This window comes from Camelus dromedarius, chromosome 36, assembly GCF_036321535.1.
Source record: "Camelus dromedarius isolate mCamDro1 chromosome 36, mCamDro1.pat, whole genome shotgun sequence".
NCBI lineage: Eukaryota > Metazoa > Chordata > Mammalia > Artiodactyla > Camelidae > Camelus > Camelus dromedarius.
The window spans coordinates 2,619,097-2,640,363 of record NC_087471.1 but is presented as its reverse complement, the minus strand read 5'-3'; the positions used below and the strand labels follow the sequence as shown (position 1 = coordinate 2,640,363).

Sequence of the window (21,267 nt, the reverse complement as noted above, 5' to 3'; positions counted from 1 at the left end):
CTGGCGGGGCGCAGAGTCGTCCTGGGTTACAGATTTATGACCAGGCCCCCGGGGGTCCCGCCCCCTAACGGTGGGTGCCAACTGGCCCGGGCTCTCTGCGGCGAGGGCAGCCCCCTCGAGGGCCGGCCGGACGCCCCCAAGTCTCCACCCTTGCGGCGGAGGACCCCGCCGAGCAGGCCCGAGGGCAGGAGCGGAAGGCACGTCCCGGTCCCGGCCCCCCGCTCCCCGCGCGCCACGCCCGCCGCAGGCGTGTCCCTCCGGCAGGGGGCGCCGGCGCCGGCCTCGCTCTGCCCATCGGGGCGGGCGAGCCTGGGACCCTGCCTCCCCGCTCGCCCGCGGTCCGCCCCCCGCGCTCGTCCCGGCGGCTGGAGCCGAGCGGCGCATCCGGGCGGGGAGAGGAGGAGGACCACGAGTTCCTCGAAAGGGACCAAGTCGCCAGGCGCACGGGAGGAAGGGCGGCGGACGCGCGGCCGACAGGGCTGGTGGCGCCCGGACCCCGGCAGCCCCCGCGCCCCGGCCCCCACGGCCTGCGGCATGGCCCGGGGCCCGGCGCCGCCGTCGCTGCGCGTCCCGGCCGTCTGGGCGGCCGCTGCGCTCCTGCTCTGCGCGTCCCGGACCTCAGGTAGGACCGGCGGCCCGCGCCCGCCCCGGCGCGCCGCCTCCGCGCTCGGGCAGGGGGCTTGCGGCTCGCGCGCCCGCTCTGCCTTCGCGGCTCTGCCCGGGCCGCCGCGCCGGCGCCGGGGCTCCCAAGCGAGGGGCGCTTGGAGGGGCCCCTCCGCGCCCGCCTCCCACCCCCTCCCCCCGCCCCGGGCTGCTTTCAATAAGGCGCCCTCCGGGGCGGCTAAGTGCTTCCAGAGGCTGGGGCGGGCGGCGCCGGCGCCCGCGGGGAGCCCCGAGCAGAGGGTTTCCAGGGGTCTCGGGTGCGAGCGCGGCCCGGCCCCGGGGTCTCAGATGTGTGTCGAGGTTCCCACAACGTCGCCTCGGCCCTGCTCCCCGAGGTCACCTTCCAGGGCTCCGGCCCGCGGCGCCCCGGTCTGCGAGCGCCGCGGTGGGACGAGGCGCAGGGAGGGGGGCTCCGGGTCCCCGCCGCCTGGTTGAAAGGGGCTCTGGCTTCCCTTTTGTTGGCCCCTCATCCCCTCCCCCACCGCCGGGAGGTGGCCGGAGCGGCGTTTCCTGTGCCCGGGGGTCGGGGGTCCCGGATCCCCCGGGCGGCCTTTCGGCTGCTGGGGACCTGGCCTCCTTCGGGCCGGCCAGGAGGGGTGGGCCCGGCCCCGGGGGGCGTTCTCCTCGAGGGTCGCGCGGACCCTGGGGCGCACAAGAACCTAGGGTGCCAGGCGGTCCGGATCCCGGGGACAGCCCCGTCCCGCATCGAACACCTTCTTTCCCGCCCCCGCCCTATTCCGCACTTCCCACAGGGCGACGGGGCCTCCAGGTTCAGAGGCTGAGGGGGTCGACCTCACGTCTCAGCCATGTGTGAGCCGCCCCTTACACGTAAGTGGGTCTCAGTGTCACCCACCCCATTTCTTCAGGCAGATGAGAACTAGGCGCAGGAAGGGGGCTCAGCCCTGATCGTATTCTGCTAACTGCGCGCTCCAGGGACCCATCCTCCAATTCAGGAATTCTGGGCAGCCTTTCCTGTCGGGGGTGGGGGTGGGGGCGTCGTTTGGGTTTAAGCAGGAGTTGATTACGTCAGACATCCCTGGTTACTTAATTTGGGAAGGGGGTTTGCAATTATGTCGTTGTCCCTTAAAGCGTAAACCGCTCAGGGTGCACGGTGCAACAGTAAGTAAACCACACCTCCTGAGTCAGTCCGTGGGGTTCTGACAATGTCCTTGTGGATTTCTGCACCCCTCCCCCCGCCAGAGTCCCTCTCCCCTTTGGAGTCAGGGGCTACGTTTGCTGCGCTGTGGGGGTCGGGGGAGAGGGGGCTTAACCTGAGGCCTCGACGTGCGGTTGCGCAGCTTTGGCGTGGTGGCCACACCGGGGTTAATTGCCCTGCAAAGCTCTTAACGTCGCTACCAAAGGGAGGAAGGGAGGAGGGAGGAGGGAGGCGGTTTTAGTTGCATTTGCCCGGGAGGAGTTGGAGGTGGGTGATGTGAGGAAGAGTGATGGGTCTGTTGCTTAAATCAAGCTTGTGACAAGAACTGGAAACTTGCTTGCACTTTGGGCCGAGTAGTTTAAACACTGCCTTCCTTTCCCGTCGAATTTAAGAACTCTCAGAGGAACAAAGCAATCCAGTGTCATTTTCGTTAATTTTTGAACCCTGTGTGGAGGTAATTTCCTTTTTTTCCAGTAAACTAATAGTAATCTCTATCGGGGAAGGAGGAGGGGAGCTGTTTGTAATTCTCTTCCTTCTGGAATGCTAGGTTAGCTGGAAATTCGAAGAATATGATCATATTCAAAAATATGAACACAATTTTATGATTACAGGAGATTTGAGTGTTTGGCATCTTTTCTGCTTGTAAAGAGGAATCTCTGTAATTTGAGAGTATTTTATACACAAAACATAAATTGCTATGTAAAAATATGGAGAGGTTGTTCTGAAAGGTTTTGTAAGTTCTACATTTTTATAGAAGGCTCTGTTCTCTAAGGAGACAAATACCTGATGTGGGACCGTGTGCCCCGCCTAGGTAGGACAGGCTGGGAGTGGGAGTTTTGGGGTCCTCCCTCCCCGGATTTTGATAGTGCAATGTTTATTTCTGGCCCGGATCCCTGGAGTCATGGTGGTAATAAATAATGATAGTGATTCATTTGGAAGTAAATAAATGAAAACATCTTGAATAAGAAGACTATGGAAAAAGAAAAGTCTTTTTTTATATGCTATATAGTAAGGCCACATGTTTTTCTTATTATGACTGTGTACCAAGCAAAGCAGCAGCACACATTTGAAAATGTTCAGAGCAAGTGCAAGTTTAACCCTCGCATCTACTTGATAAAACATGCGATTCTGGACAGTGAATATGACTGACCCTGTGTGACATTCAGTGTGAGCTGCTGTATTAAAGTCTTCATAAAAATGGTGATGGGTGACCGAGGGGCTCTCGTCTGAGAGGCTGTCTTGATTATTAAAGCAAGTCACAGTTAGAAAACCCACAAGAAATCTGCTTAATACTTTGCGTGCAAAAAAGCAACGTGGGTTTAAAAATGTGCCTTTACCAGGAGGAGCTTTTGGTGAGAGTGATCTGCAGACTTAGGAGGCAATGTGAAATAACATTTCTGGTTTTACTGTTAAAATGGTTTTTGGTTGTTTGCTCAAAGTACCTCGGTCATTGGTGTCTGTATGTCTCTTTTAGGGTGTGATTTGCAGTGAATTACTTGTTCCCCATGAACGAATTTGTCTCTTCAGCTTCGATTTAGTCTCTGAGACATTGAAGCCTGGCAGAGTTCGGGTTTAACACTGCTCTGTCCTTTGGAATCTTTTTCTGAGACCAATGGCTTGGAAGTGCAGGATTAGGGGAACAGCCTGCTTGACAGGTATGGAAGATTAATCCCCTAAAGGGGGGTGTCTCAAGCAGCTTTTAGCCTGAGAAGTGGCCTGCCTTTAAAATGCATTCCGTGGGAGGCCAGGATGTGGAAGGTTATCATTATCATCGAAATGGGGCCTGGGTGTGGAAGGCTTTGGCCTCCCTGATCTGCAGAACCCAGGCCAGTCTGATGGAGCACAGGAGACTGGTGTGCTGTTAGTCCTTTTCCCTGGGAGAGCTCTAATCACATCATTCCAAGTTGTAGTCAGGGAAAAGAAAGCGGGCTACGAAGTGTCATCTCCATCCAAGGTTTATGAACATCTTCTAAAACGTCCGTTGATGTCAGGGGCCTTTTGGTGTTTATCTGGTCCGTTCCCTAGGGACCCAGAGCTGGACCAGCGCAGCATCCTGTGATCACCACCCGGAGAAGGGCTGGGCTGTGAAGCTTTGCCTTTACCCCGCTGTGCCCCACGGGGAGCTCCTTATGGGCTGTGATGTGACTCCATTCCTGGTAAAGGACGTTATCATTAAGATATTTCCTTCTTTGGGGATCCTGTGGTGACCGCCAGGTGGATTCCATGAATACCATGCGTGGAAGATGTCAAAGCAAAGTCACCAGGGGGCTTCGCTTTGCAGAGGAGGCGGCACTGGCTGAGTCTGGATTTGGCATGGCCAGTGGCAATTTCGTGAAAGGACAATTGGGCAAAAATTGGTTTTGAAAACATTGCTTCTCAGTGACTCGTAGGGCTCTTCGGTTTTGTGTTGTTGGACGACAGTGCTGTTAACAGAAGTGTTTGGAGTTTAGTGGGTAGTGTGGGCTCCTTGAGTTTTGAAGTAAAAACTTAAGCAACAAGAGAAGGTCTGGCCCACTAATTACGGCTGCGACTGCCTGGGGTTTGTACCAGCCTCCTTCTTCTAACATGTATTTATTTAGTTTCACCGAGAAGCTCGCCAAGTTGGAAATAAGGGCGGGCCAGCTCTGCCTGCATGCACAGTCGTCATAAAACATGTCTGGGGTACGATCTGTTTAAAATCATACTAACAGAGTGGCCGAGAAACTGGTGAACAGTGAAGGGAAGGCCTTTCAGAAATAAGGAATTGTGTTGGTTTGTTTTGTACCACTTGGGGGATTTCATTTTTTTTTCTCTCTCCTAAGTTCTATCCCTGAAAGAACCAAAAAAAAAAAAAAAAAAAAAAAAAAGCCAAAGGGAAGGAAATAATTACAGAAAAATTTAGTCTCATTAGACTAAGTGGCTTGTCCTCTAGAAAGTCTTACGTTCCTATGGGATGTGGTGTGTGTGTCTTTAATTGTCGTTGGAATGAGCCTCAGTAAGCACTCTGTCACTTTTGAGATGTTATCTGGGGAGAATGTGGCTGCTTCTTCAAATCCTGGGTGAGTGGGGGAGGGCTTCCCCCAAGTCCGCAGTGCTCCCAGCCTAATGGTTTCCACACCCCAGCGCCCTCCTGGAGGGCGGGTTAACCCACCGTGCAGTTAAATGACAGAAATCCTCATTGTAGACTTGTGCTGTGGCGTTTAGTAGCCGCGGGGCACATGTAACTATTCAGGTTAAAATTAATTAAACTGAAATGAAAGCTTCAGTCCCTCCACGGCAGTGGCTGCGTTTCAGTGGCCGCAGGTGACGGGGCGGCTCCCGTTGCCCTCGGACACAGAGGCCAGGTCCCTCATTGCAGGAAGGTCTGTCGGCCACCACTCCTCTTTGTCCAGAGGCCGTGTGTCTGTGACTGTTGCTTAAGGAGCAGCTGGTGGAGTCCTGGGCAAGGAGGAGCGCTTCACCTTGTTTGCCTGGAGTTCTGTTTGTTGACTGTGGGAGATTTGAAGGCAAAAATGAACTGGAGTGACTCTTCTCTTTGGGACCAGAGGGCCCTGTCCCAAGAGGGGCTTGGCAGAGGTGTGATGACCAAGGCCACAGACCTTAGCTTATGGACTTGCCTACCATGCAGTGCTGATCTGGGGGGAAATGTTCGTTTTTAAGAACTTGAATGCAAGGGGCTAGACAAGATTATGTGAACACGTGCGCCCACGCACGTATGTGCGCGTGCGGGGGGGGGGGGAGACACCATGGCTTGTTTGCAACTGAAAAAACCGCTAAAATGGTGATCGAGTGACACCCACTCGAATTAGGGAGATCTTCAAGTGGTGAAAGGGATCAACCGTCACGGGAAGAAGGCTTCAAGCGTGGATCGTAGGACTCCCAGCAGAGGAGAGGCAGGGGAGACCCGCCCGCTTCCCTGGCAGGCCCCGCGCACTAGGCCAGGCGCGTGGGGCGGGGACGCAAAAGCAGTTTCCCACGTGGGGATGGAAGTCACCGTGGGGGCGGGAGCGGGAGTCGGGAGGTGACATTTGAGGACACGCTCGTGGTCTGAACTGAGTCCTACGTGCATCAGCGAAGATTTGCCAAAGGCAGGAGGAGGGAGCCGGCCGGTGATGACGCCCACCCGGCCCGCCCTCGCGAGGCCTCCGCGCTCACCTCCGGCAGCGGCCACGTGGGCGGCCGTGGAATGTGTGTGCGGAATGTTTGCGGAATGTGTTTGCAGGCAGGAGAGGGCTGTAAGAAGAGGGCAGAACTGGGAAGAGGCAGTAAGAACCCAAGGCAGCCAGAGCGAAGGGGAAAGGGAAAGGCGAGAGTGTGCAGATCATGGCTCCCAGGAGAACTCAGGATGGGATGCGATAAGCAGGGCAAGGGCGAGTCCCCGCTGCAGCCGCGTTTGCAGCTGGTGGTGGGGTGGGTGTTAGAGAGTAGTGTTTGCACCCAAGATAGGGGGTGCATGAAGAATCAGGAGGCTTAGTCTTTTTTTTTTTTTTTTTTGGAGGGGAGAGGTAATTAGGTTCATTTACTTACTTACTTTTAATGGAGGTACTGGGGATTGAACCCAGGACCTCGTGCTTGCTACGCATGCATTCTACCACTGAGCTATACCCTTCTTCCCAGGGGGTTTGATCTTGGATTTGTTGGAGGAATTCCCAGGAAAGGTCTGGGTTGGGGAGCATCCTGGGAGGAAACTGAGGCAGAAGGAAAATTCCAGTCACTCCTTAGGGATCTGGAGGAGGGACGCACGCAACATTTTGGCTCCTGGCAGCAAACGGGCATTGGGAAGGACGATGAGCAGGATTTGGGAGACGCTGAGGAACTGTGTCTGGGTGTACAAGTTCCATCTGGAAAGTGAGCGGCCCATGGATGGATGGATGGTAAGAGGGGTGGAGGAAGGGAGTGGGGTGGTGGGGAGCTCAGGCTGAGAATGCTTTTAGGCACAACCTCTGGGTCACATTCGGTGAAGTGTACACTTCGTTTTATTGCAGGATGTTATGTTTTTAACTCTTACAGAACATTTGGAAATAACGTTTGGAATTTGAGAGTTTTCTTCCTGAGAGTGAAACAGCCCCCAGGTCACCATCTCATAATAGCCTTTGTATACCACTGGGTATGTTTCCAGAGCAGCTTAAAAGAGTGAAAAATTAAGGACCACAATAAGTCGCAGGAGGAGAAGGTGAGAAAGGGAACCCTGTCTTGAGTGAGCACGAGAGGTGGAGGGCCTGACTCGCTGTGCACCTGCTTCTTTGGCAAAAAGAAACACAGAAACGAGAAACCAGAAAGTGATGACGGTTACCTCAGATCTTTTTTTAATTCAGATAAAATATATAACTGACCTTTTAGACTATATTGAAGTGTGTAATTCACTAGCAACTCATTAAATAGCTTCACGATGTTGTGCCACCGTCGCCACCCTCCATTTCCAGAAAGTTCTTCACCCTCCCCAAACCGAAACTCTGTCTCCATTAAACAACCCCCCCCATTCCCCCTTCCGGCCCTGGAGGTCCCCACTCTCCTTTCTGTCTCTATGAATTGACTACTGTAGGCACTTCAGTGAAATGGACTCATGGTGTTTGTCCTTTCGTCCTTCTGTGACTGGCTTCTTGTTCATTCATATTGTAACATGTGCCAGTACTTTTTTTTAAAGGCTGATTAATACTCCATTTCACACACGCACACACAAACACCGAACCACATTTTGTTTTTCTGTTTTTTCCATCTGTTGGTGGACATTTGAGTTGTTTCCACCATTTGACAGTTGTGAACAGTGCTGTTATGAACATGGGTGGACGGAGAATCCGTTCAAGTCCCCGCTTTTGATTCTTCTGGGTATATCCCCAGAAATGGGATTGCTGGATCGTATGGTCGTACTGTGGTTAATTTTCTGAGTCGCTACCATACTGTCAGCATTCGTTATTTTCTGTTTTACTGATAGTAGCCATCACAGGGAGTGTGACTGATTTCCTCACAGTGCTGGAAGTCCAGAGTCAAGGTGTCAGCAGTCCATGCCTTGTCCGACGGCCCTGAGAGAATCCTTTTTCTTACCTCTTTGAGTTCTGGGTGGCTCCTGGCAGTCCTTGGCTTGTGACTGCATCTCCACCTGCTCTTCTTCTCTAGATGTCTCTTTGTGTCCCTTCCTCTTCTTCTTCTTCTTTTTTTTTTTTAATATTTTTAAATTAAACATTTTTAATTTTATTTTTTATTGGAGTTCAGTCAGTTACAGTGTGTCAGTTTCTGGTGTCCAGCACAATGTCCCAGTCATGCATATACATACATATATTTGTTTTCATACTTTTTTCCATTAAAGGTTATTATTACAAGATATTGACCAGAAAGTCTTATAAGAACATCAGTCATTGGATTTAAGCCCACTTGAAATCCAAGGTGGTTTCATCCTGAGGTCCTTAACTCGTTATTTCTGTAAAAACTACTTTCCAGTAAGGTCACATTGGGGTTTCTGGGTGCATATGAATTTTGGGGTGATACTCTTTAACCCCCTAGGTTATGTAAATGAATGGAAAAGAGGGTGAAGAGAGGGCACTTTTTTACAGTAAAATGCCAGCCAATAAAAGTGATGTGACTTGGAAAAAAGTTATGTTTTGCAACAGTAACTGCAGATTGATTTGGGCAAGAGTTTTCAATGAATGTTGGATTCAGTTTCGTTGGGCCACATTTTATGGGGAGCAGGACATGTTCATGGTTCAGAGGATTTCCCCACAGAGCCCTTATCTGCAAGAGGACAGCGACTGCAGACTGGAGAAAGCAGTTGTCACCTAACCGTGACCAAGGCTCACATCCCCGGTGTGGGCAGGTGGTCACTGTCCTACTGACAGGGACCTCCAGTAACTTACATTCCAGCTGGGGATGCAGAACTTGGGTCTGCTGGTGACAAAAACCACTAAGCCCAAATGGAGGGACATTTTACGAAACAACTGGCCTGTAATAGAAAATGTCAATGTTGTGAAGGACAAAACCAGCCAAGAAACGGGTCCAGCTTAAAGGGGACTAGAGGGCGTGACAGGTAAAGGCAGAATGTGATCCTGGTCAGGACCGCGCTGGAATGGAAACCCGCAGACATGCGCGTCTGGAATGAAAGTGGAATGTGGACGTAAAGTATTTGAAAGTGCTGTCAAAGTGCACTTCCCTGAATTTGTGAATTGTGTGGCGGTTACGTATGGGAGAGAGCATGCTCAGTCTTAGGGAGTGTACACTTGATGCTAAGGGATAAAGTAGTGTCTGCAACCTACTCTCAGATAGTTTAGAATAAAAAAAAAAAAAAACAAAAAGACAATGAGAATGATGAAGCACCCGGGGTGAAATGTGAAAAATTAGTGACTCTGCATAATGAACGAGCAGAGGGGCGTTTCATGCATGAGTCTTTCAATTCTTGGATAAATCTGACATGACTTAAAAATAAAGGACTCAAATTATGTGAAATTGATACAAATGTGTGACTGTCGCCAGTGGAATCAACAATAGAGCACATTCTCGGAGGATAAGGACTCCCCCAACGGTTATGATTTTATGGGAAACGGTGTCAGACCTCCCCCAGGGGCAGGGCGGGGCGGGCTCCGCGTGCCTTTTAGACCAGACAGCGTTTCCTCAAGGAACAAAAGTCACCAAGTCTTAGTCCAGTGTCTGGATGGCCAGAACTTCTACCATATTTTCCATGAGCCTTTTATAATAGGAAACTTCAAACACACATACAGTTAGACTATGACAGTGAACCCCTATGTATTTTTCACCCAATATCAGCAGTTACCATGTTCTGTGAATTCTGGTTCATTTCTCTGGCACCCACTTCATGGGTCCCAGACAGCTTTAATTTTTTAATTATTTGTAATTAAACGTAATTTTTAATGTTTTGTAAATACGTCAGCGTGAATGGTAAGAACTGTTTCCCACATAATCTCTATACTGTTATAACAGGCAAGTGTGACTTGATACCCGGGCCCTGCCCACCTTTCCCAGCTTCCTGGAAAATGGTCTTTTACCCTTGGTTTGTTGGCAGTGGGACCCAGGCAGGGTGCATCCATTCATCTTGGCTTTGACCATCAGCACAGCTGGACCCTGGGGTTCCTGTTGGGTCTGAGCTTCTGACTCTGCTCAGGAGGCACCTGCACAGAGCTGGGTCCTGATGCAGCGGCCCGGGTACCCGCCTTGAGAAGCGAAGTGTGTGGTGTGTGGAGGGGACAGGAAGGGCCCCCTTGAGCTGTGTCCAGTCCAGCCCTTCATTCTGGTCCCCTCTTTTGGCAGGGTGCTCCTATGCCCACCTCAAGGAGAAGTGCCCTGCAGAGCCCTGAACAGGGCAAGCCAATCTTCCCCATTCTCAGAGACCCCGGCACATGAACACAAAGGGTATTAAGGTGTGGAAAGGGAGGGAGGACGGCATTTCAGCTTTCAGGTGTGTCCTGTCCTGTCCCCTCCCCGGCTTTTCAACAACAATACAATGAAAGACTGGGTTTTGTGCTTTCTGGTGTGGAGGGTTAGACATCCCCCTTGAAAATTCAGACTGTTGGCTGGAGAGAAGGTGTTTACCAAACGTAGGACAGATGAGGGGGTCTACATCCAGAAGACATAAAGAACTCGTAAAGAAAAAAAAGATAAATGTTCCAGTTAAAAGAGGGACACAGAGTACAGCAGGCACTTTGCCGAAAAACAAATCCAAAAGGCCAAAAACGTAAGGAAAGAGTTTGGGTTTAGCAGGATTCAAGAAAACGCAGATTGTAAGGCACGTTTCCCAGTGTTCTGCCTGAGCCTTGCCTGGAGTCGGACGTGGATAACCAGGAGCGTGTCAGCTGTGATGCAGGGAGAGTGGCCCTGTGTGTGTAAGTCGCCATGCTGAGGGCCGCGTGACATTTAAAATACACGTGTTCTGTGGCCTGTTCTAAAAACACGCATGCACACCCGGGAGGCTTGCTGTTTGCTGCTGCACCGTTTCTGATAGTGAAAGGTTGGACACGTTGCCATGTCATTGAACGAGGGCCAGATAAGGGGACTGGCACCATGTCTCAGCTCCTGGTTATTGGACAGCGGCTAAATGGGGATGGAAGGGGAGATTTCAAAGCGAGATTCTGGGTGAGGAGAAAGCCAGGTTGCAGAAGGGTATGTGCTGCATGGGACTGATCTAAAACATCCCACCTCCTCCCCCCCATTTCTGTGGGTATCATGATCTCCAGTCCACATGTGCGACTGACGACAGTGGTCACCCTGGAGGAGACAGGAGGGCGCTACAGGAATCTTCAGGGTCTTTGATACCAGCATCGCTCCGTGCTCGGGGTTACGGAGCCTGTCTTTAAGTCCCCGGGGGAAGACGTTTCTGTCTACACGTTTAAATAAATTAGTAGGGACTGTTGCACTTCCTGTCTCCCCGCATCCTTCTCCTTGCTCTGTAAAAAGTTCTTGCCCAGCTCTGGCCAGAGGGAAAGGCGAAGGAAAAAAGCGAGAAGTCCATTTATAGAGGAGGAGACCGTGAAGTTCTTAAGCGAATTGTAATGCTCTTCAGGGGTGCAGCTGGACCTTTGGGGTGTTGTGTGAACAGGTAAAGGAATGGAAGGTTGGGGTGCAGGAAACTCACGTCCGCTAGTTCTCTGCAATGGACACCTCTTGGCTTTACAGATGTTCGATCCAAATCCCCTTCTAGACACACGTGACATTTTTAGAGCCGTCGTGAAACCTCGCCCTGGGGATGCTGCACACCAGCCCAGTGGTGTGTCCACGGCACCTTCGGGTCGGCTGGTTTTGGTGCGGACGGGACCAGCCATGTCTGCGTAAGCCTAGGATTCTAAGTTTGCTCCAAGAGCTGCTGAGATCCTCTTACTGCGTGTAAATGGCCCCCCAGATCAGAATTTTCTTGATGTTCTGAAACTGAAGCAAAATACAGGAGCTCTGAAAGTACACTGAGGTGGAATGGGACTGGAGCTGTCTTTCAAACTTACAGTTTCAAGTTTTTTTTTTTTAATTAATTAATTTTTGTTGGGGAGGTAATTAGGTTTATTTAGTTATTTATTTTTAATGGAGGTGCTGGGGATTGAACCCAGGACCTTGATGTATGCTAGGCATGCGCTCTACCACTGAGCTACACTCCCCCCCCAGTTTCCAGTTTTATGGCAATTGAGATGGAAGATCCTTGCTCTCACTTAGTGAGTTTTTATTATAAAGAGAATATTACGCTGTTACATGTTGAATAGTGTTTCCCCCCGCAAGATACAGTATTGGAGTCCTGACCCCCAGTACTTGAGAATGTGACCTTATTTGGAGAGAAGGTCTTTACAGATGTAACCAAATTAAAATGAGGTCATTAGGGTGGACCCTAATCCAGTAGGACTGATGTCCTTATAAAAAGGGGGGATTTTCAGAGCATCTGCGTAGGAATTTATTTGATGGAAACGTTCCACTGCTAAGGGACACTTCTGGTGATTAACCCCAGGGGGCCTGGGGTGGTGGCTGACTGGCTTGGCTCTGCGTCTGGCTAGTGTTGGGGTCATGAGTGAGACTCACCAGGCGAGGCATGAGCTGAGGTCAGGGTGCCTCTATGTGCCCATGACCTGACACAGGTGAGTCACTGGGCATCAGAGGGCAAGTCCACTTCCTCGAAAGCTTGCTGTCTGGGGCTGCTCCCTTGGACAAGGTTACGGCCAGCCCCGTGTGGCCTCTGGAGCAGCTCTCTGTGACCAGCCCGTGTCCAGCCTGCTCTCTGGCATCACTGGGGCAGTTGCCCATGTGTCCTCTTCACCTTCCTCCAGCTGCTGGCCTGGCTCTCAAGAGGGACTTGAAGCTTTGATGGGGGCCTCTCGGAGGAGGTCAGAGCAGAGTGAGGTGGCCCGTTGAGGCCCCTGGATGCCAGGCACCCATCCTGGCCTTTGTTTCCCTTGGGGGAGCCTGGGAAACAACAGAAACAAAATCCAACAAAAGCACATCCTTGGGTGCAGGGATGGCACGGCCATCAGCCGTGTGATTGATCTGGGCCTGGAGGCCTTTGAAGCGGGAGGCGATTGGGCTCCTTGGAGGCTGGCCCCATGGGGAGGCCCTGGGAACACCAAATGGAGAGGAAGAGGCCAGTGGGTCCCAATGATTCTCTGGTCCTGAGGGCTGGTGAGGAAGGGGGTTCTTGGAAGTGCATTTCCCTGTCCTTTGGACCAGAGGCTCCTTCCTTCAGCTTTGTTCTGTTCCAAGGCACATGGGTAGCTCTCAAGGCAGCAGGAAGTTCCCGAGGACGGGAAGAGGCATTGACTTGTGCTGGCCCTGAGTTTGCTAAGGAGGACCGCTGGCTGGCTCCCCAGTAGCTTCTTGGAGACCCCGGGTAAGGGCGCAGGGGTGCGAGGCCAGCTGATTCCCAGAGGGGCACCTGGTGTAGGGACCACTGGATGCTGGGGGGCGGGGGCTACACACGGAGCCAGACAGAGGGTAAGAGTTAGGGACGAGCATGTGTAGGGGTGTCAGCCTGCACCAAGGGGCTGCTGGGCATGTGACTGGAAGGCAGCTTTATAAGAAGGAGCCCAGAGGACGCCTTTTGGGTTGGCACCTAGACGTGTAGTTCTGATGCAGCCTTCTGATTGGGTCAAGAGTTGTCAAGCACATAATTGTTTCACAGTTAAGATTCACCTAGCTTTTTGGACATACGTTCATGTACTAGTTTAACTTCACTGTTGGCTAAATTCAGTGTGCCATCCTCATTTTATTTTGGAAGGAGGACAATCCTTTGTTTCGCAAGGCAGCGCCCAAGCACGGTTACCTCTAATTAATTAGTGAAGTGTTTTTAGAGTTCAGATAAGGTTCACTTACTTTTTTTTTTTTCTATGCTAAACTTTGAGCCCATTTATTTTCTTTCTTAAAAAAAAGATAATAACTAAGGGGAAAAAAAAACCCCCAAATAGTCACATTTCTTCTAGTTGTCTAAGCACAATTTTCTATGGGGTCGAAAAGCCAAGCTGATTCAGAACAAAAGAAAAGAAGGAATGCCCAAGTTTGGGTACCAGTTGATCTGCCTGGGATTAAGGTTTTAAAAGTGTTCTTTATAATGGCTTTTCTCCCCAGTGGTAGAAAGGGTCCTGCCCTGGGTTTTGGTGGTGTGCGTGGCAGGAGGGCAGGGGGTGGGGTGCCCACATGATACTGGGGGAGCTGTGGCTGGGGCTGTGTTATCTATTTATAATTATGAGCATTTATTCAAAAAATCACTACGTGGAAACTCCCACAAAATCCTACTACATACTTTCTGTCTTTTTTCAAGACAGATACTTACAAAAGGGCCCTCCTGGCATTGGGGTGTGATCGAAAGGGACCTCACGTAGCTCCCTCTGGATTTTAATTTTAAATGAGGGTAATGCATTTATTCCTTGATTAGGTAATAATCAAGAAAAACAAAACAAGACAAAACCCCAGTAAACAAATGCTGATGGCTTGAGAAACAAAACTGAGAACTCGGTGTAAAATGAAAAGCCCCTCTCACTTCTGACCGCCCTCCCCCCCACCCCCCCCAACCCTGAGGTCTCAGATAAACACGGTGGCGGACAGTCTTCGTGCTTCCTTCCAGACCTTTCCCGGGCACATGTGCTGGTCTGTGTGTCTCTTTTGTTTATTTACTTTTAAAATCGCGGTAAAATGCACAGAGCATAAAATTAACCATTTTAAAGTGCACCGTTCGGTGGCATTTTGTCCGTTCGCAGGCTTGTACAACAGGGGCCCTCTGTCTACTTCCAGAACACTTCCATCACTCCCAGAGAAAAACCCCTTGCATTAGCAGCGACTCCTCACTCCCCCACCCCCCAGCCTTTTGCGACCACTGATCTACTCACTGTCTCTCTGGATTTGCCTATTCTGGAAATTTCATATAAATAGAAACATGCAAGATGTGGCCTTTGTATCTGGCTTCTTTCAGCGAGCATAATGTTTTCAAGGCTTGTCCACATTGTAGCATCCTTGCTTTGTTTTTAAACACAGCGAGGTTATACCACGCACGGTGAGCTGAGTGTGGCTGTTTTCACACAGCAATAGGTCATACAGATCTTTCCATATTAGTGCATGCCACACACTTTTCACTTCTTTAAACCTTGCTAATATCTGTCATTTGGGTATGCGTTGTTTATTTCATTGGTCTCCTGTGGGTGGAGACGTCTGATTTTTCACAATTACGGAAAATAGTACATTTTTGGTTCTGCTACAGTGTGCATCTGCGCAGTCAGTTCCCACAAGTGAATTTTTTTTGGTCCAAGATAATTTACATAGATTGTTGACAGATTTTATAAGGTTGCTCTTTCCAGAAGGGGGCAACAGTCTATGTTCCCAGTTTTTCTGTTTTTTTCCAAACCCTGACCAGCCCTGGAAGTTGTCAGGCATTTTAATCTTAGTAAGTCTGCAGCATAGAAATGGCATGTGATTTCTTTGTATTGACATTTTAAAAATTGTCCATGAGGCTGAAGGTCTTCGTAAGTCCTTCGAGTCTCTTTTTTGGTCAGGGCTGGGGGAATAAATGTGTGCCTTCTCAACTAATTTTCTTATTTTTCTCAATTGTTTCACTGATTTCTGCGACTTTTTAGCTCTGTTCCAGATTGTGTGAAAATATTTTTCACCAGGTCATCCTTTCCCGTTGCTTGTGATGGCTTCCGCACACAAGGTTTTATGGAGTCACACTTAGCTAGCTTTCATTTTATGCATTTTGAGTTTTGAGTCAGACACTGGAATCTCCTTCCCATTCCAAGATTATTTTAAAAAATTAACCTTTTTCAGGGGAGCTTTTTGACTTATTTTTTATGGTTAAATCTTTCATTCACATAGAATTTAGTATCCAACTTTATTTGTTCTCCTCAGAGAAATGAATTGCCCTGAACGCCTTTGTTGTAAATAATCTGTTCCTTTTCAGTTATTGGAAAAGCAGACTCTTTTTGGTATTATAAATTCCATGTTCGTCTGGTGTTATTTCTGGATGATTCCATGTTTGTCCCACTTTTAATGACCGTAGCTTTATAAATTTTAATATTTGGTGGGATTAGTCTGTCCCTTTACACATTTCCCTCAGAATTTTCCTGGCTGATCTCACTTAGTTTTCTAGAACAATTTTATTATAAGTAAGGCAAGTTCTTAAGGGTATAAATTTTCCTGTGAGTGTAGCTTTGGCTACAGCTTTTAGATGGTGTTACATGTTGTGTAATGTTTTTCTTGTTATTTTCCAGATAGTCTGTAATCTCAATTTTTATTTTCTCTGTGATTCAAGAATTGCTCCAGCAGGACATTTAAAACCTTTAAGGGAGTTATTTTCCAGTTTTATTGGATTTTGTTTACAGAAAGTGTGGCCTGCTGTATTCTGGTGTTGGAGTAATTGATGTTTTTTTAATGACTTAAAATGTGGTTATTATGTGTTATAACCAGTGGTAACTTAGATAAATCTCAGTTTAGAGCAACCTCATTGGTTAGGTAACTTCATTTTTCTTTATCTTTGCTTACTTTTTGTGTTCTTCATCTGCCTAAGGCAGAGAGGTAAATGCCAGTATCCTGTGCTATTATTTCTGTCTATCTCTCTGATTTTTGTGTTTTGGACACTGACATTTACTGCATATAGTCATGATGGTTCCTCATTGAGGATTGTACCCTTAATAACTTAAAAGTGTCCCTTTTGCTTTTTGCTTCTAATTAAATCTTGTATATTAACATTATGTGATTTTTTTGTTGTTGTTCTTAATTATGGCATCTGCCTAGTAAATCTTTCTTTCTGAAAGTTCTTCTGCTTCTGGTTGTTTTGTTTAAGACAGATATTTTAAATAGAACAAATAGCTTTATTTGAGTTTTGATCCTGATTGTCTTTTTCTTCTATATAATAAGTTTTCCTTAGTTATTTTATTGAGATAATATATAATATATTGTATGTAATAAATATAATAAATATAAAGACCTTAAATATAGGTGTAAATATATAAATAAAGGGCCTTAAATCTGTCATCTTTGGGGGGTTGTATTTTTCTGTTTTTAATGCTTCCTTTCTGTCTCCGTTTTGTTTGATTTTTTTTCCTTTGAATTTTATGTAACATACCTATCAAAATCCAAATGACCAGAAGGTAAAACAATAAAAAGAAGGGTGAAGATTGGCCCAGCAAATATAATAAATTCCTGAAACTGAGTAACTTTGCCCTGATAATGACTGATCTGTTTCCATTTTTCTTGGGACCCACTGTGCAAGTTAATTACGTCTTCCTTGATTTCGCTTTCATCTGTTATGCCTTTGTCTACATTCTTCCGTTAGCCGTGTTCTCCGCGGCACCACTCGTGTCTCAGCTTCTCTCGTCAGCAGGCCCACCCTTTCCCTGCTCAACTCCCGCTAAGTGATTTTCAGCCTTGCTGGCCAGATGGACTCGCTTCCGGAGTTCTTCATGAGTCACAGACGCTTCCAGGGACTGTAATGAGAGCCTCTGCTTTTCTGGGCAGCCTTAAAAATACAGTGTTTGGGTTTTCCCCCTCCCTTCCTAGGGTTCTGATTGAACTGGCTGGGGTGTGGCTTGGGGCACAGATTGTTTTCAAGGCTCCCAGTTAAACCTAGTGCCCTGATGAGGCTGAGCGTCTGGATCTAAGTCTGGGTGTTTGAAACCAAGGTAGCAAATTTGTTTGGCTTTCCTTCGCCTTTGCTCCCGGTTTTCTGTAATGTAGGACCCAGGCGTGGGGGAGTTCCTGGTGCAGTGGCCTTAGTCCTGGGTGAGGGGGTTGTCGGGTGGGGCTGGGGGGGGCCACTGGAGGTAGCAGGGTCACCCATTCTCCCCTAGAGTCTTGTGGAGGTGAGTTTGTTTCTAGTTTTTTGGTGGGTTGGAGTTGAGGCTCTTCTTGGGTTTTCTTGAAAATGGAGAAATTCAGTGAGGGAAGCAGAGTAAAGCGTCTTTTGTTCCGCCATCTTTTATCGGGAGTTGAGATGCGTTTGGAATGTAAGTTGAGTTGAAAAGAACTTCTGAGGGGTCCAGAAGCAAATCCCAATGCTGGATTCCTTTGTGCCTCTGAACATTACTTTCTGTAGGTGCTGCTTCGTTCTTTTGATCGTCTGTACGATCTATTGTGCAGGATGGAACCCCTCTCTCTACCGGTCACACCGTTGCCAAGTTGCCTTAGTCTCCTCCGCTCAACTGTAATATTCGTAGACTTTTTAATGATGGCCGTTCTGGCCAGGACACAATGTGGGTGTTGAGGCGATAGTTCTGGTCCCCAAAAGGATTGCTTTGCTCTCTTAGGCTGAGTCTGGCCTGCGAAAGGGGGCAAAAGAGAGCCGTTTCACCAACTCCAGTGACATCCCACCCTTTTTAAGAAGAATTTATTATTTTCCATGTTTTAAAATTGTGGTAAAATACCCATGAAGCATAACATAAAATTCACCATCTTAAAACCATTTTAAAGGCACAGTTCAGTGGCTTAAGTCCATCCTCACTGTTGCGTAAACTGTCACCGTCATCCATTCTCCAGAACTTTTCATCTTTCACAGTTAAAAGTCTGTCCCCATTAAGCGCTAAGTGCCTGCACCCCCACCCCTAACCCCTGGCACTCACCATTCTACTTTCTCTCTTTAGGAATTTGACTGCTGTGTATTCCTCATCTAAGTGGCATCATACAGTATTTGTCCTTCCCACGCCTGGGTTATTTCACTCAGCATATGGTCCTCAAGGTTTACCCAGACATAACACACTAGATCTTTTATAAAGATAGATGGATTTCTTATGAAAATGAATATATGTATGTATATGCATGGCGGGGACATTGTGCTGCACATCAGAAATAGACGCATTGTAACTGACTGTACTTCAGTAAAAGAAAAAAAAAGATAGATGGATTTCTACACCTTGCAGCAGGGATAACCAGTGGCCGTGATGGTGACTGTAAGCTTGAAAATTCACCTGCTATCGATATGTTTTAAATCCGTGATGGAAGGATACAGAAGGACTTCACAGGGATAGCAAGTTAGTCGCAGGAGAAATTAGGCAGAGTGCGTGGAATGGAAGCCAAGTTACTTGTTCCTCGTGAAGAGGAAAAGCCTTTCTCTGAGGCCCTATTCGTGGCTTTTCTGCACAGGTGTCCATCGCTGTTGTATCCAGGGTGGGGTCACATGTAGGATGACCCCCACATTCTGTGGAATGAATAGGTTTGGGGAGCGAGGTTTCATCTCTCACCAGCCCTCCTGATAGGATCACTGTTACTTCAAGCCTGGGTTCACATCGATCGCCTGTCTCTAGATTTGCCGCCATCCAAGAAAAAATTAGGTATGTGTGTGCATTTGGGGTCAGGGAATAATGACGGAGAGGGAATTGGGAACTGGGGCTTGTGCAGATGAGTCGTAAGTTCGAGAAGAAGCGGGTGTTTAGATCAGGCACCGAAAGCAAGCTGGTGCGTGTGCACCCACAGTCCAGAGGCAGCGAGCGTCTCCAGGGACCTGGCCCACGCGGCCCACCTGTCCTTGGTGAGGGCGGAGTACCTGTGGGGGGCTTTGGTCTCGTTAGTGGAAGGCTGTGCCTTGGGAAATGCATTCCTGAGGGCTGTGTGAGCTAATGTCTGCAAGATGAATGGATGCCGGCTGCTGTGAGGGTGTCCTTTTCCAGAAACCCGGAACCCCACGGCGGTGATGGTGTCAATGTGGTCCCTGGACGAGCTGTACCGGCAGCACCTGGGAGCGCGTTAGCAAGGTGCGCTCTTGGACCTGCCCCATAACCTCCCTAGTCAGAAACTGAGCTGAGGCTCAGCCGTGTGTGTGTGTGTGTGTGTGTGTGTGTGTGTGTGTGTGAGAGAGAGAACAAGCTGTCCAGGGGATTCTGATGGGTGCAAAAGTTTGAGAACCACCAGTTGTGATTCCTGTAGTGAGTGGGCCTGGGACAGAAGGCTGGCAGAGGCCACCAGCCTGGAGGGTGTCATGCAGCCCCGAGGCTTTCAAACCGGAGGTCACCTGCCTTCAGCCCTGTCTTCCTCCCTCTCCGCTGCAGAGGCCTGGCAGTCCCCAGGCTGAGCGTGGGATTCCTGATGCTGGGGATGGGACACAGAGGAGGGGAAGGGGGGCTGGTCAGCTTCCACCATGGAGGGCCAAAGCCCGCATGCACCCCAAGATGCCCCTGTGGGCTGTGGAACACCTAGCTGTTTGTCCACAGTGCAGGCGGTGGGATAGTGATTTGGGGAGAACTGGAAAGGATTAGTGGTTGTCAGTGTGGCCAGGATGGACTGCAGGGGAAAATGAAGGGTATCCGCATTCGATGGGGCAAAGTGTGGCTTGCAGTGGGGATGTGGGAAAGCAGAGCTTCTTGTAAAATTCGAGGGAGAGGAGGGCACCCACGTCCCCCTGTGCCGCCCTCAGCTTTCTCCGTAGGAGTCATGCAGGGCAGCTCGTCCAGTCCTTTCGCCACCTACGGAGTCCTGGTGTCTGTCCTTCCATCTCTGTGTCCACAGGGGCCTGACTCTCCCAAATCGGAAAGGCGTACCTGTTGGAAAGGCATACAGTCCAGAAGACAGGCTCCTTCGTGTGTGTTGTTGCTAATGAGCCACAGATATCTAAGTGCTTTGATCAAACTGTAGATCGGGGTAAAGTGTTAAGGTCACAGTTGTCAGCCTGAAATAAGTGATAAGAAATTGATAAACAGTATAATTTTTGTGGTCCTCCAGTGACCTGTCTTCAGCGCTTTTGGTGTAAATGTTAGGAAGAAGGCATTCGTGGGGGAGGGTGCAGCTCAGTGGTAGAGTGCGTGCTCATCACGCAGGAGGGCCTGGATTCAATCCCCAGCACCTTCATTAACAAATAAATAGATCAGTACACCTAATTATCCCCTCTTCCCCAAACAAAACAAGCAAAAATGTAATAAAATAAATTTTAAAAAATAAAATGTATTAGAAAAAAAAAAGAAAAAACCCCACAAACGTTCGTTCAGCTCTGGCTTCCTTCCCCAGCCTGTGGGCTCCAGAACTGTTTTCCTCCCAAAGTCTTAGATTCACCAGCTGCAAATCCTCTGACCTTGGATGTTTCTGGAATGTAATGTCAGGATGCCCGGGGTGTGCGTTGTCCTGCAGCCGCCCTGTCCGGTGGGGAGCCGCGTGGTCTGCGGCCACAGTAACTGAACTGTGTTCACGTCGCATCTCTCCTTGGTGTCCCTGCTGGGTTCCTTCTCCCATTTTGTCCATAACTTTGTCCCCTCTGAACACACCATTTACCTGATCTGTTTAGGACGTGCCCTTTTCTGTCTGATTCCCAGCCCCAGGGCAGAGACTCTCCTCGCCTTTGTTGACAGATCCCCCAGGCTCTTGGAGAAGCACCTGAAGCGGAGCAGGTCCTAATAATCATAACACTGTATAATCTCATATGTAACTCACTAATGATGAGTTTTTTCCTAACATTTTAGGAGTTACTCCAAAGGGGAAAGAAATCTCTTAAGCCGTTCATTTAACACACAGTGTCCTCTTTAACTAGGGGCTGAACGGTATTTACGGGAGCCGGGGCAGGGGGCTTTGGTCACTCGCAGACATTCGGGGTAGGT

At 49.2% G+C, this 21,267-nt stretch overlaps 1 protein-coding gene across 2 annotated transcripts in view; it reads left to right on the top strand.

Moving 5' to 3' along the window:
• Positions 1 to 344: 344 nt before the first annotated feature.
• The window catches only part of ROR2 (receptor tyrosine kinase like orphan receptor 2), a 192,576-nt gene continuing 171,653 nt past the window's right edge, over positions 345 to 21,267 (top strand). For both annotated transcript variants that reach the window (XR_010379187.1, XM_064482452.1), the window contains exon 1: positions 345 to 622. Coding sequence is in view for 1 of the 2 variants with exons in the window: in XM_064482452.1 (XP_064338522.1) it covers positions 535 to 622 (88 nt within the window). In the remaining variant the exon portion in view is untranslated. The remainder of the gene's footprint in view (positions 623 to 21,267) is intronic.